General features: G+C 37.6%; 1 protein-coding gene across 1 annotated transcript; it reads left to right on the top strand.

Annotated features, from left to right (window-relative positions):
* The first annotated feature begins 7,658 nt into the window (after positions 1–7,658).
* Positions 7,659–11,692, top strand: LOC148719161 (uncharacterized). Its single transcript, XM_088741705.1, has one exon. It carries the CDS (start codon positions 7,780–7,782, stop codon positions 9,409–9,411), a length of 1,632 nt encoding a protein of 543 aa, XP_088597831.1. The 5' UTR covers positions 7,659–7,779; the 3' UTR covers positions 9,412–11,692.
* The last annotated feature ends 754 nt before the right edge of the window (positions 11,693–12,446 follow it).

Raw genomic sequence — 12,446 nt, 5'->3', positions numbered from 1 at the left:
TTTAAAAGGTGCTTTCCTTAGCTTACGAATTTCAGGGGGGATGCCATTCCATATTTTCGCACCAACTCTAGAAAACAACTGATGAATTGTTCTCGCCTGTTTTATATAAAAGCTTCCGGCTACTGAGAAACGAGTAGAGTAGGAATGAACCTGTTCAAAGTGTGTAAAAAGTTCAGAAATATTGGGAGGAGCACAGCGATTTTTGATGTCATGTAACAGAGAGGCAACCAATTTGAAGTAAAGCATTTTTATCGGTAGAATTCCCGAACGACTAAATAGAGGAGCACTGTAAGATGTATAATCGGAAAAGTACATTAGACGAAGAACCCGCTTTTGTAAAATAACGATTTTCTTTAGGTGAGTATTCGCGGCTTGGCCCCAAGCAACGAGACCACAGGAAATAAACGGTTCAATGAGCGAGCGGTAAATGTTTATAAGAGTAGTGAGCGGTACCAAGTGTCTTAGCCTTGCAACAATACCGATACCTTTACTTATTTTCGTGGAAATGTAATTAATATGGTGCTTCCAGGAGAGATTACCGTCAATTAGAACACCTAGGTATTTAACATATGTATTACGTTCAAGAGATACCAATTGCTCCGAGTTATTATCAAGTATTTTAAGGTTTACTTCTCGGTATAGTTTGTGTTGATAAGGATGAAAAATAACGAAATTAGATTTAGATACGTTAAGAGATAATTTATTTGAATTCAGCCATTCACACAACTTTAATAACTCTTCATTGACGACAACTTCAAGTTTGTTTTGATCTTTTTCTGCATATAGTAAATTGGTATCATCAGCAAATAGGTAAAAGTCAAACTTTTTAGAGGAATGATGCATGTCATTGACATAAATTAATTAAGAAAAGAAGCGGACCAAGTACAGGACCTTGAGTGACTCCACACACTATTCTGTCTTTGCTAGAGACAATAGAACAGATTTGGGTTGATTGCATCCTGACAGACAAGTATGACGAGAACCAGTCATTAATCAATCCTCTAATTCCATAATGGTGTAATTTATGCAAAAAAATCGAATGATCAACCGTGTCGAAGGCCTTTTTCAAGTCAATGAAAATGCCACAGGAATATAATTTTTTATCAATGTTGATTTGAATTGTATTTAGAATATCCAGAATTGCATGTTGAGTAGAGCAGTTCTCTCTAAATCCATATTGCGATGTAAAAAATATATCATTCTTATTTATAAAAGATTTTAGGCGTTTGTACATTAGTTTTTCGAATATTCTATTAAACACGGACAGTAACGATATTGGGCGATAATTGTTTGGGTCAGTTTCATCATCCGCTTTATAGATTGGAACTACTATAGCGTGCTTTAATTTGTGGGGATAGATACCAGTTGAAATGGACATGTTCATTAGTTCAGCCAGGGTATGAGATATAGCTTGACGTGCGGACTTCAAAAGACGAACTGGACATGAATAAAGTCCGTAGGCTTTTTTTGATGGAGTACTCAAAATTTCCATTTCAATTTCAGTAGAAGTGACACCGTCAAAGAAGAAAGAATGGGTGTAATTTGAATTCCCGAGGTAATACTTAAAGTCCCTTGTGGATAATGGTATGCTACTTGCAAGTTTAGGTCCGACAGATGCGAAATGATAATTCAATGCATTAGCTATTTCTGATTGGTTTTGTGTTGTAACCCGGTTGTCTGGAAGCTGGAGCAACGATACGAGCTTAGTCTTTTTGTGCTTATGAATTAAAGAGTTAATCCCCTCCCAAGTTTTTTTCATATTATTTAGGTTTCTACTAAAATAGGATTGATAGTAAAGTCTTGTCGAGAGATGGATGCACGCAGGGGGTTGTTAAGCATGAAAACACGGCACAACTTGTAAAAACACTCAGCGGTACTACACGAAAAGAAAGTTTAATATGATATATGTATTTTATCGGGCATTATAATTTCCGGCCGAGTGCCTGTTGGTGGGGAAGAGTGCACTTTGCGTGACGAGACCAAATAACGGCTGTAAAGGAGACTTCATCAATTCGGGTTGCCCATCGTCTGCAATTTGGCCTTCCGACCATTTATCCGGTAAAAACAATCACCAATATAATATGGGCTACCGACCTATCTACAGTCTCCATGGGATGATTTTTATGGTGCACCTACTTAACTCAAACGCGCCCCCCCCCCTTGAAGAAGAGATCTCTCCCCCCCATCTCTCACTTTGGACTGATGAAGTTGTGTAATAGGTACGTCATATATGACGACTCCTCGTATGCAGGAGCCCATTACCCTGTCGTATGCAATTTGTTGTGGATGAGAGGAAAGAGTTCAAATGTGCAACAGCAGAATTCTTTTTTTTCCTATTTAGGAGAAAGGAGAGTTCGTTTTCAAGTTTAATAAGAATGCGAATGGAAAGGGCCCGACAAAATGATAATGATGATGGCTTCGTGATTTATTATATTAAGTTTATTTTGCGCTTGGGTTCACCTTCATGGATTTCATCAAGGTATGGAAATGGTGTTTTGATATTCCATTCGATAGAAAGTTAACTATTTTTTCAAGATTTACTGCAGTAAATTTCTGGAATTAAACGATCGTCAATTTTTATGTTTATAAGATATTTTAAACACTAGCTTCAAGTCACTGATTACTTATCTGGAGTTTCATGAGCGCGTACGTTCAACTGGCCAGCAGCACGGTGTAAAATGTGGGTAGGTACTTGGTGAAATCCTTCATACATGCATCAATATATAAGAACATGTGGGAATACATGGTCATTTGCATACATTAACATACATTAAGGATCACACCAAGTACTTACCAAAATGTGTTACTTTCGTAAGCTTTTGATAAGAACGACAGATAAACTTCTTCTGTTCATGTGCCATTTTGTTTGTTTTCAGCATTTAAAAAGAAAGGTTATACACATGTAAAACACCTCGACTTACTGGAGAGTGTGTTTGGTTCTAACTCTTAAGTGGCAACCTGGTTATAGCTGCCCCAAAACATGCGCCAAGAGTTGCGCCTTGCTATGACAGCGTTTGCACATGCGCTGACGTTTGATTGGTTTGTTTCCCCTCCCCCCTTTCCCTAATGACGCTCATTGTGTAAACGATACGCTCACTTCAACATGCGGGATTTGTAAATGAACGACGATATTTATCAGGAAATAGGTAGAAAAAAAGAGTACCCGTGAAACTGCGATTTGTTTTTATTTTGTTTCTGGCAGTTTTTGAAAAGACCTGGTTCATGTTATTTCACGATGAAGCTAGGAAATTTTTTTTTAAGTTTAAAAGTAAGAGAGAGATTTTGTAGACCATGTTAGGTAGTGTTATAAATGATATGAACAGCTTTGTGACAAACAATAAAAAAACGAATACGTAATTGAATGGTGAATAGGATATTTTTTTAACCAAGTAACAGAACGGACAAAATCACCGACAAGTGTTGCCTTGCAATTGAATCCTTCTAGCGGTCCTTGATCGTGAAGGCTACAGTAAGAAGATCCCTTCTTAGTAAGAACGACTTAGCCTAAAGACAAGGTGAAATATGTTTTTTACTAAATTCTAATGTATGTTGAATAAAGGCTATGCACGAAAGAGCTCAAAATGTTCCAACTACAATACCTTTGAGACTTCTTCTTTGGGACGCCTATCCGAGAGGGGAAAGGGAGGGGTGGGGGGCACAAGTTCGGTTTCAGAAAAATGTTCAATTTATGTAAAGTTAGTAGATGGATACCTCTGTGTTGAATAAAAGAACGTTCTATTCTTCTCAAGCAAAATTGGGTGAACTCTAAATATCCAGACATTTTAAAAGGGCTCAAGAGGGTTGGTTTTCATTCTTCAGAAACATTTGCATTTTCAGATACAATGAAAATATATGATATTCATATATTTTCATTGTATCTGATTTATCACTTTCACGGGTTTATTACGAATCAACTTAACGGCCTCCTCCCAGTTGGCTTGTTGGCTCAATTGGTAGAGCGCTGCACTAGTATCGCAGACGTCAGTGGTTCGAATCTCGTACAGGCCTGATTTTTTTCAGGTCTCATTTTCGCTATTGCTTAAATAGCGCTATCTACTGCGAGGATCGTGCATCATACATATTTGCATTTTCATTTACCATTCTGCCGTGGAAAGAGCACCATTGATTTGGGAACACCTTCATTCAGGGAAAACAAGTTTGGTCCCGGAGAAATGTTAATAAAACGTTTGTATTCGTTAGTTTATCGAAACGACACTTCTGTATAGGAGAAACCTAATCTTGTACGCAGACCTTCCATGGCCAAGCGATTGTACAGTTCAGTTACAGTTACACCTTCATTCAACGTAATTTACAAATTTTTGTCACCTTTATTCAAGGGAAAAGGAAACATTTTCTGGGTCCGAAAGCCCGCCTTTAATTTCCATGAAGACGACACCTTAACCAATTAAAATGTCACCAAGATTGAGTGAACACTTAAACGTGATGCAGTAGTTTTGTGTAACGAAAGGTACCACTAGTTGTTCCTGTTTGCTAAATCTAGCCAGAGCATGGTATAGTTTTAATTGCTTGTTCCTATATATCAACAAGACAAGACAGCGACAGGGCTACTCCTTGCAATTGTCCAGGATTTTAACAAGGATGAGACCCCAAAGCGGTTCGCTTAACTCTAGCTTCATTTATTTAATCACTTTCATCAGCGTATGGCGAGGGTTGCAGAACACAGCGAGGCTCCAAATTAAGTGCGCCCAATAATTTATATACAAACCGCTCGGCATCTAGCTGAACAAATATGTTAAATCGACGTGACGTGAGAGTGCAGTGCTTAATAAACAATGATTTGTTTTTGGATCACATTAGCTTGGTGCTTGGAGTAACGCGTCTGGTGTGTTCCAAGCCATTTTCAGAGTCAGACAAACACCAACCAACCTCTATTTGCATGGGGTATAAGTTTCTAAAGAAACTGTGGTGCTGCGTCAGTGATGGTAACGATGTAACTAGAGCGGATCCAGGATTTAGTCAAGGGTTGTTTGGAGATCGAATTGTCCCCTTCTGAGGGGTCCACGATTTTGAAAATTAGGTCTTCGGAAACATGATTTCCAGTTATGATGAATATATGAAGTTCATATATTTTGAACTGCGGTTATAGATACGTATGATGCACGATTCTCGCAGTAGAGAGCGCTATTTATGCAATAGCGAAAATCAGACCTGAAAAAAATCAGGTCTGTACGGGATTCGAACCACTGACCTCTGCGATACTAGTGCAGCGCTCTACCAATTGAGCTAACAAGCCAACTAGGAGCAGGCCGTTAATTAAGTTGATTCGCAATAAACCCGTGATGATAAATCAGATATGATGAATAATTATATGAAGTTCAACGAAGGGCTGACGCTCGAAACGTCAGCTTTTATAATCGTAACGGTGGCCAATTTACCATTTCAACTTTGCTGATATATTCAAATTATTTCGTTACCCCCACCGACGCAGCCCCAAACAGTTTCTTTAGAAACTATCAGCCTTTATTTATTAATAGGAAATAACGTTACACTCCCCATCAAGAATGATACACTTGAAGAAAGTTCGGAAGTAATTGAATGTGACAGCATTTAATTTCACTTTCCCGAAAGAGAAAAAAAACTACGATCTCGACGGTCTTGAGTAGATACCCAACTAGAAAAAAAGAATCTTTTCCAGCCATAAAGCAGAAAATAGAGTTTAATTATAAGATTTTGATCTTGATTTTCAAAAACAAACTTTCCAATTCCTCGGAGTGTTCCTGCCGAAATGGTATTAATGGTTAGCGGTTAAACCTCAGGACAAGAAAGGGTCAATTTAAATCAACTTGCTGCTCGTGAAGAAAAAATAGCACTGTTATTTAAATAGTAAGACTATACTCATTACGTTGTGGGATGACAAACAAACAATCTAGCGGCTTCCTTCAGGGACACAACAAAAAGCGGAGTGAAACAATGACGAGCTGTTTCTGAACTGCGTCATTACCCTTAAGCAAACTTTGATGTTTATATTTTATGGAGATGAATCAAGATCTTGAAAGATATTCTGGAACATTTACGGACATATAATTCGGAAAAGATGTCGTTTTATCGTAACCTAGTTGCAGAAAGGAAGGCCATAGTTTTCGACTGAAATCTAGAAATTAAATGTCAACTGACCTCAGCTGTAAAAAAAATACATCTGTTTCCGTCGACAAAAACACTAATTATCATTGACGTGATTTCTTAAGAGTCAACAGTCTTCTTATATTGAGTCAGTAATGGAAATGTTTTGAAATGGGGTTTATTAAACACGAAAGATGTTGATATTATTCCAGTCGAAACTAATTAATCAATATGCCATAAAAAGTAAACCGTGTGAGACTCACATTGATTGGAGAACGTTTTCGCAGTTACTGATGTCTTGTTTCAGCAATTGAGGCCGAATACATAAAAAGTGTTTTGAGGCTGAGGCGAAGTAAGATGACAATGAATATTGAGTTTGCTTCAGCTCATTTGGTTCTTGGAGTGTTTTTTCTTTCATTGATACCTGCATTCCGGTCAGTTTGTTCAGTCATCATTCTCCAGGTCTATTACGCCGCTGTAAAAGAACCAGTAACTGGAGAATTTTCAAATCTAAATTTACTTGAGAAAATCAAAACTGTAAATATGTATAATTTTTAATTTCAAAACAGCTGAACTGAGTTTGTAATAATAATACAGTACATTTATATGATACAACTAAAAAAGATGTAAAAATAATGTATTCAGATATTTTACCAAACTCTTCCTTAGATTTCATTTCATAAATATAGTGGTATTACTTTTTTGACAATAATTAATGAGAAGCTAATAAAATGTTTCAGTGTTCAAGGTTTTATCATAGTGTTCGACGATTTTCTTCCAAGATATACCTCTCTCTTTTGAATCTGGTCAGTACTTGCGAGGCTCTTCAAGCAGTACTTCTCTGAGAAGCATAGTTTCGTGTTTCCTTTCCAAATAAAAAGTTTTCGTTTCGCCATCGCTATGAATTGAAGAAAGTCGGGAAAGTGTCAACAAAATCACAACAATTCACTATTTATATCTCTCATGCATGGTTAATATTCAAAGGGTGAAAATGCTTTTTAAGGCCCTCATTTTTCAATTTAAATTTATTCGACTGGCGATATGTTATTTACGTGTGTGGATCTCAGAATTTCGTGAAAAATAGGTCGGCCAAAACGTATCAAAAACGAATGGAATCAGGGTTTGTAATAACATTCAATTCGATAAAACCTCTGTATACGGCTTTAAGTTTGCTTTTGCTGACTTAGAAAACGACTAAGGTAAGTTTAAAATACAAAATACTCACCTTTCGAAAACTCGTTCTCTGGAGGACGACTTCTGGTCAAAATCTCGTTGTCGACGAGCCGCGGACGGCGAGTTTCCCGCTTCCGTGACAGTGTCACGGAGTTCTACGCATGCGCAATGTGAGCACGCTAGTAAACTCGTACTCGTACTTGTTCTCGTACTGAAATCTAAAGCTCTCTAATGAAGGAGCTGAAACGACTTCCAACCTCGTTGCTCTTTAAGACAAACTTTAACTACAAATTTTTGAAATTCTTACCACTGGGATCGTTATTATTTTTTCCCCTGAGGACGATACGGTTGGTTAAAATTGATAGATCGCCTGTTGTCTTGAGCTTTTCTAAAAGCACTGAAACTACTGAACTGGAACTTTGATCCAAATTGATAAGCGGAATTTTAGAAAACTGCATGTTTATTTCGTTCAAACTCTATTGCACTGTGTAAAGTAGCGTCACCTAAGAAAAAAGGATTCAAGTTATGTCTTCGATTGTAACTGCTGTGTTTAAAGCCACTATTGGCTTACTCGTAACAAAAGGCAGAGATGAGCTCGCGGAAAAACTCAAAGATGGCGATGTAATAGACCAGAAATTCCACTCCTTGATCGTCCGTGAAATCGACGACATCAAGTCAAAGTTAGACGCTTTATCAAGGAAAGATTTAGAAACAAGTATCAGCTTTTTCGAGGAAGGAATGGCGCTCTTGTTTGAAGTGTTTGAGATAGCAAAGTCTAGAAACGAGTGTGGTGTGGCAACAGCAGGGGCGGCCTGTGATGACGCATTTTCTCTTATTGAAGGATTTAGTAGGTTAGAGCTTACTGGCCTGGATGAATCAGCTACGACAAAGCTCTCCGCTGCAAAGAAAAGATTTAAAGATGCTCGAAAAGAAGCAACGAGGGCCTTCAAAAACGAAGGCCTGAAAATATCTGACCGCATTCTGGCCATGAAGTATCGAGTTATGGCGACCATATTAGAGACAGTAGACAATCCTGCTGTCGCCGTGACGCCATGCAGAGTGTGTGTAAAGGAATTAAACTGTCTGCCTGCAGTACAAAATAGCTTTGATGTTCAGCTCAAGAAAGGCATCCAGGCAGTAAGAGGTTTTTTCAGTCAAGAGGAAAGAAGGGAAATTATCTCCAGTGTCTGTCACGTGAATCGTGTCATCTACGATGTCACGCGAACGATTGGTGAAGACGCAAACTTTTTGATCTGGCCTCCTATTGATACTGGAGAAAACAAAATCAATCCATTGTATGACGCAAGAGTATGTAAAGTACTACTTAAACAAAGTATGGAGCATTGTTGTGTTAAACCATGGTTATTTGGTCAGAAGGGCGAAGAGGAGCACAAGCTGAAGTGGCCGAGTGGCATCGCTACAAACTCCGGCGGAGAAGTCATTGTCGGGCAACACGAGGATGGTTGTGTGAAGGTGTTTGACAGCAGCGGCAAGTTTGTTAAACATTATAGTCTCCTTAACGATGGTTTACTTACAGAGTTATATACTAAAGATGTAGCCACAGACACGAACGACAACATCTTTGTACTGATCGGGCCGCAGAGCTTGCGAGGGACTTGGTGGATTTATAAACTTACGAAAACCGGTGACCCGTATCACCGGTTTCGTCTGAGGAGAGAGGACTGGTACAGAGGACTGTCAGTGACTGACACGGGAAAAGTACTGACAGTAGGAATGGAGGTGGAGGAGTATGACACTAATGGAGAGTTTGTTCGCAGTTTTGGCAAAGGAATATTGAAGGATAGGTGGGATGTCACTGTCGCTACTGATGGCCGTGTTATGGTAGTGGACTGGAGAGGTGTTCACATATTCAGTGAACACGGTGACCATCTTAAAAAATTTAAACTGCAAAGAAATGACTGTTACTACAGGAGCATTGCATTTCACCGAACAGGTGAACATGTCGTCATCGCTGGTGATAGACCAGAGGAAGAACTCCTGCAGGTTGAGATATACAGCAAAGATGGTGAGTTTGTGCGTAGTGTAGAAATCCAAATTGATGGGATCATTTTCGTAACAGGGATTACAGTGACTACTGAGGGACGCATTGCTGTTGTTGCACGTACTAATGTAAGTCACAAGGTATTAGTTTTTTAAACTGCTGTTTTTGATGTTTTTCTGTTGTTGGGAATGTGTAGGGACTGTTAGGGTAAGCATCACAACTCTCCATCATGGCTCTTATTCGCTGCTTATTCTCTTAGCTACAATCAGCATCAAGATTAGTTTACACATGATGTTTGAGAAGAGTTATGTGGAGAAAAACAGTCCTGTTTCTACCACACTCTAAATCATTAACAGACCCCTCCCCCATTCAATGTTTGCTAAAAGTTCATGGAAACACGGTACACCATCTCTTTTTTTTTTGGGGGGGGGGGGTGGAAGAGACGATGGTGAATAGGTAAACTTAACAAGGGCAAAAGAGATGAAACTGAAGTAATATGGAGTTGAAAAGATCAATGGAGTTGAAAAGATCAATGCGTCAACAATTTTGTTGCTGCTTGTAGGTTCATTGATTGGTTTTATAAAAGTATTTTAAATGCTTTCTTTTGTTATTATATTGTTTTCTTGAACATGATGGTATGGTAAGATTGAATCCACAAAAGTGAAGCAGAACACTAATAACCAAAGTTATATTCTTGTGATTGAAGGAATTACATAGATATTGAAAAAGTACTTGATCAATGTCCTGTGCATTGTCAGTATAGAGCCCTTTATACTTTTATCTCATGATAAATTTCTTCATAAACACTTCAACCTTCTTCATAGTTTTGTTTAAGATACAACTGTAAGGTTAAATGAAAACAACGACAGCCCATTACTGGCTAAAACTCCAGTCACTGCACTGATACAAAAATCACAGTAAACACTGTTATCTCAAAATCTCTTCTGAAACTGTTGATAAACTCCCAGACAAACTTTTCTGAAACAAAAATAGTAGTTGAACTGCGTTCAATTCAACTTTAAGAAATATAACAACTTTTGTTTCATACATTTTGACGAATTAAGATAATGATTCATAATTGATTAAGTTTTTTATTCTTCAGAATTTGCATTTGATTTTTCAATATTGCTACTAGAAAAGACCTTTTCAGGTATGCATTCATGTGTGCGTGTAGGAATGAATGTAGGAAAGCATCCATAGAAGACCACAATGGCCTTCTGTAACTTCTTTAAATGCTTAGCAGTCTTTGCAGTCAATAACAATCAACTCTGATGGGTGAATGGCAATTTATGTACATTTATTAAGCATTTTAGAGTGTTCTTGAAGGTTATGAATTAACTGTTTTCTATATTTTGTGGACCTTTGCAACACATAGCTGAAATTTCCATAGCATTGCGTGAAATTGCCCTGGTATCCAGTTAGCACAACTAATTTGCCTTCTTGAAATTTCCAAAAACTCCTTATCTGTAGCAACCCTCCATAATTACATCAGTAAGGGAGTCATTCTCACAGTTGAAGAAGCCTAAAAAAGTCAGGATTTTACAGAGTACAAACCTGTGCCTCTATATTTGTTGGCCACAGAAACAGATGAGCTATGAATTCGCATGTGATAAGCTAGGAAATTTTCAGTGGGATCTTTGCTTCTTACACAGGGAATGTGTTGGCAGCAAATGAAATTAATCATGTTTTGAACAGATTGTGACTGCAACTGATGGAATGCTTCTTTCCCTGCTCTTGGTGTTCAACTTTGTGACTTAGTAATTAGAGTAACCAACAAGGAACACTCCCAGAGGCACGGGTTCACTTGATTACAGGTTTAATTGACCACTCCCTTGATGGGGGTTTTCAGGGCCAATACAAACAAATTGTAAATAAACATAACTAAACATGGGGTTTAAAGATCTCCACTGGCCAGAGGCAAACCAGTTGGATATGCCTCACTAGGTCATAATTTTTTATTTTTAGCAGAGTGTAATTTTATATACTGTACGTACTACCCTTAATAAATCTGAAACAATTGTGTAAGACATGTCGCATAGATGATTAATCAGTTTTGCCTTAGTTCTATTTTTGAGTCAAATTAAAAAAAAGTGAGATCAACTCACTCTGTAGTCTTACCATGGGTTCCCAAAGGTTACAGGGAAGTTATCATATTGAAAACCTCAAACATTTTTGGAATTACAGGTAGTTTTTCTTATTATTGGTTGCAAAACCATTTTTGAGTTGTATTGCTCTATATTATAAATTTCAAACTTATGCCAATGTGCTTTTGTATCTGTAGAAACTAGCTATTCAAGTAGGATAAAAATAAATATTTTCCATTGACTATGCATGATAACATTTAATTACAATCAACTGCAGTGAGGTTTAGTTGCTTTTTCAGTTATCATTGTACAGAAGCAAAACCAAGTACTTAAATAAAGATTGTTCAGTGTTGTTGGTTATCAAATGCTGATTGTTTTATTTCTTCCTGATTTAAATAATTACTTTGTGATCAATATTTATATGTAATTTTGTCTTTGGTGAAGAATGATGTTGGGAAGGAAAGTGTCTCCAAGTTGAAACTGATCTTGACTTTCAATTCATAATTTGCTCTTCACCTTATCCTCTGAATTTTATCTGGTTGACTGGTTATCAACTTGGAAAAGAAAAGCAACTAAAGTTGACTTTTCTAAACAATTGTGCCTGCCTTCCTAAATAAAAACTTATTTGTTTTGTGACAAAGCCAAAGCAGGGAAATAATCTCAGTCCCCACAAGCTAGGGGTTTTAAACCCCTGGAACTTCCAATTCTGATTTCACCATCAGAATGATGCTCTACCACTGAGAACATGATATGTGTAGGCAACTTGGTCGAAATTAAGGTCATTTGTGACAATTAGTAAATAAAAACTTGTCATTTGTTTTGTCACCAGGCCCAAACTGGGATATAATCTTTAAGTCCCCGCAAGCTAGGGGTTTGACCCCTAAAACTTCTGATTTCACTATCGGATTCTCTACGATTGAATTACAATGTATAGGTTTGATTTTGAGTGCAACTTGGTGTTAATAAATGCATGCAAGTAGGATCTTCAAAGACAACAGAATTGCACAGGCCCATAAAGCAAGATGAATGCTATTTGTAAAAACTAGCAAGTGCTTATTTTCACCAAATTACACAAGAAATCATCTTGTTACTTGTTAATAACTCGC

The sequence above is a fragment of the Stylophora pistillata genome, chromosome 12 (assembly GCF_964205215.1).
Source record: "Stylophora pistillata chromosome 12, jaStyPist1.2, whole genome shotgun sequence".
NCBI lineage: Eukaryota > Metazoa > Cnidaria > Anthozoa > Scleractinia > Pocilloporidae > Stylophora > Stylophora pistillata.
This window is presented reverse-complemented; position numbering and strand designations above follow the sequence as displayed.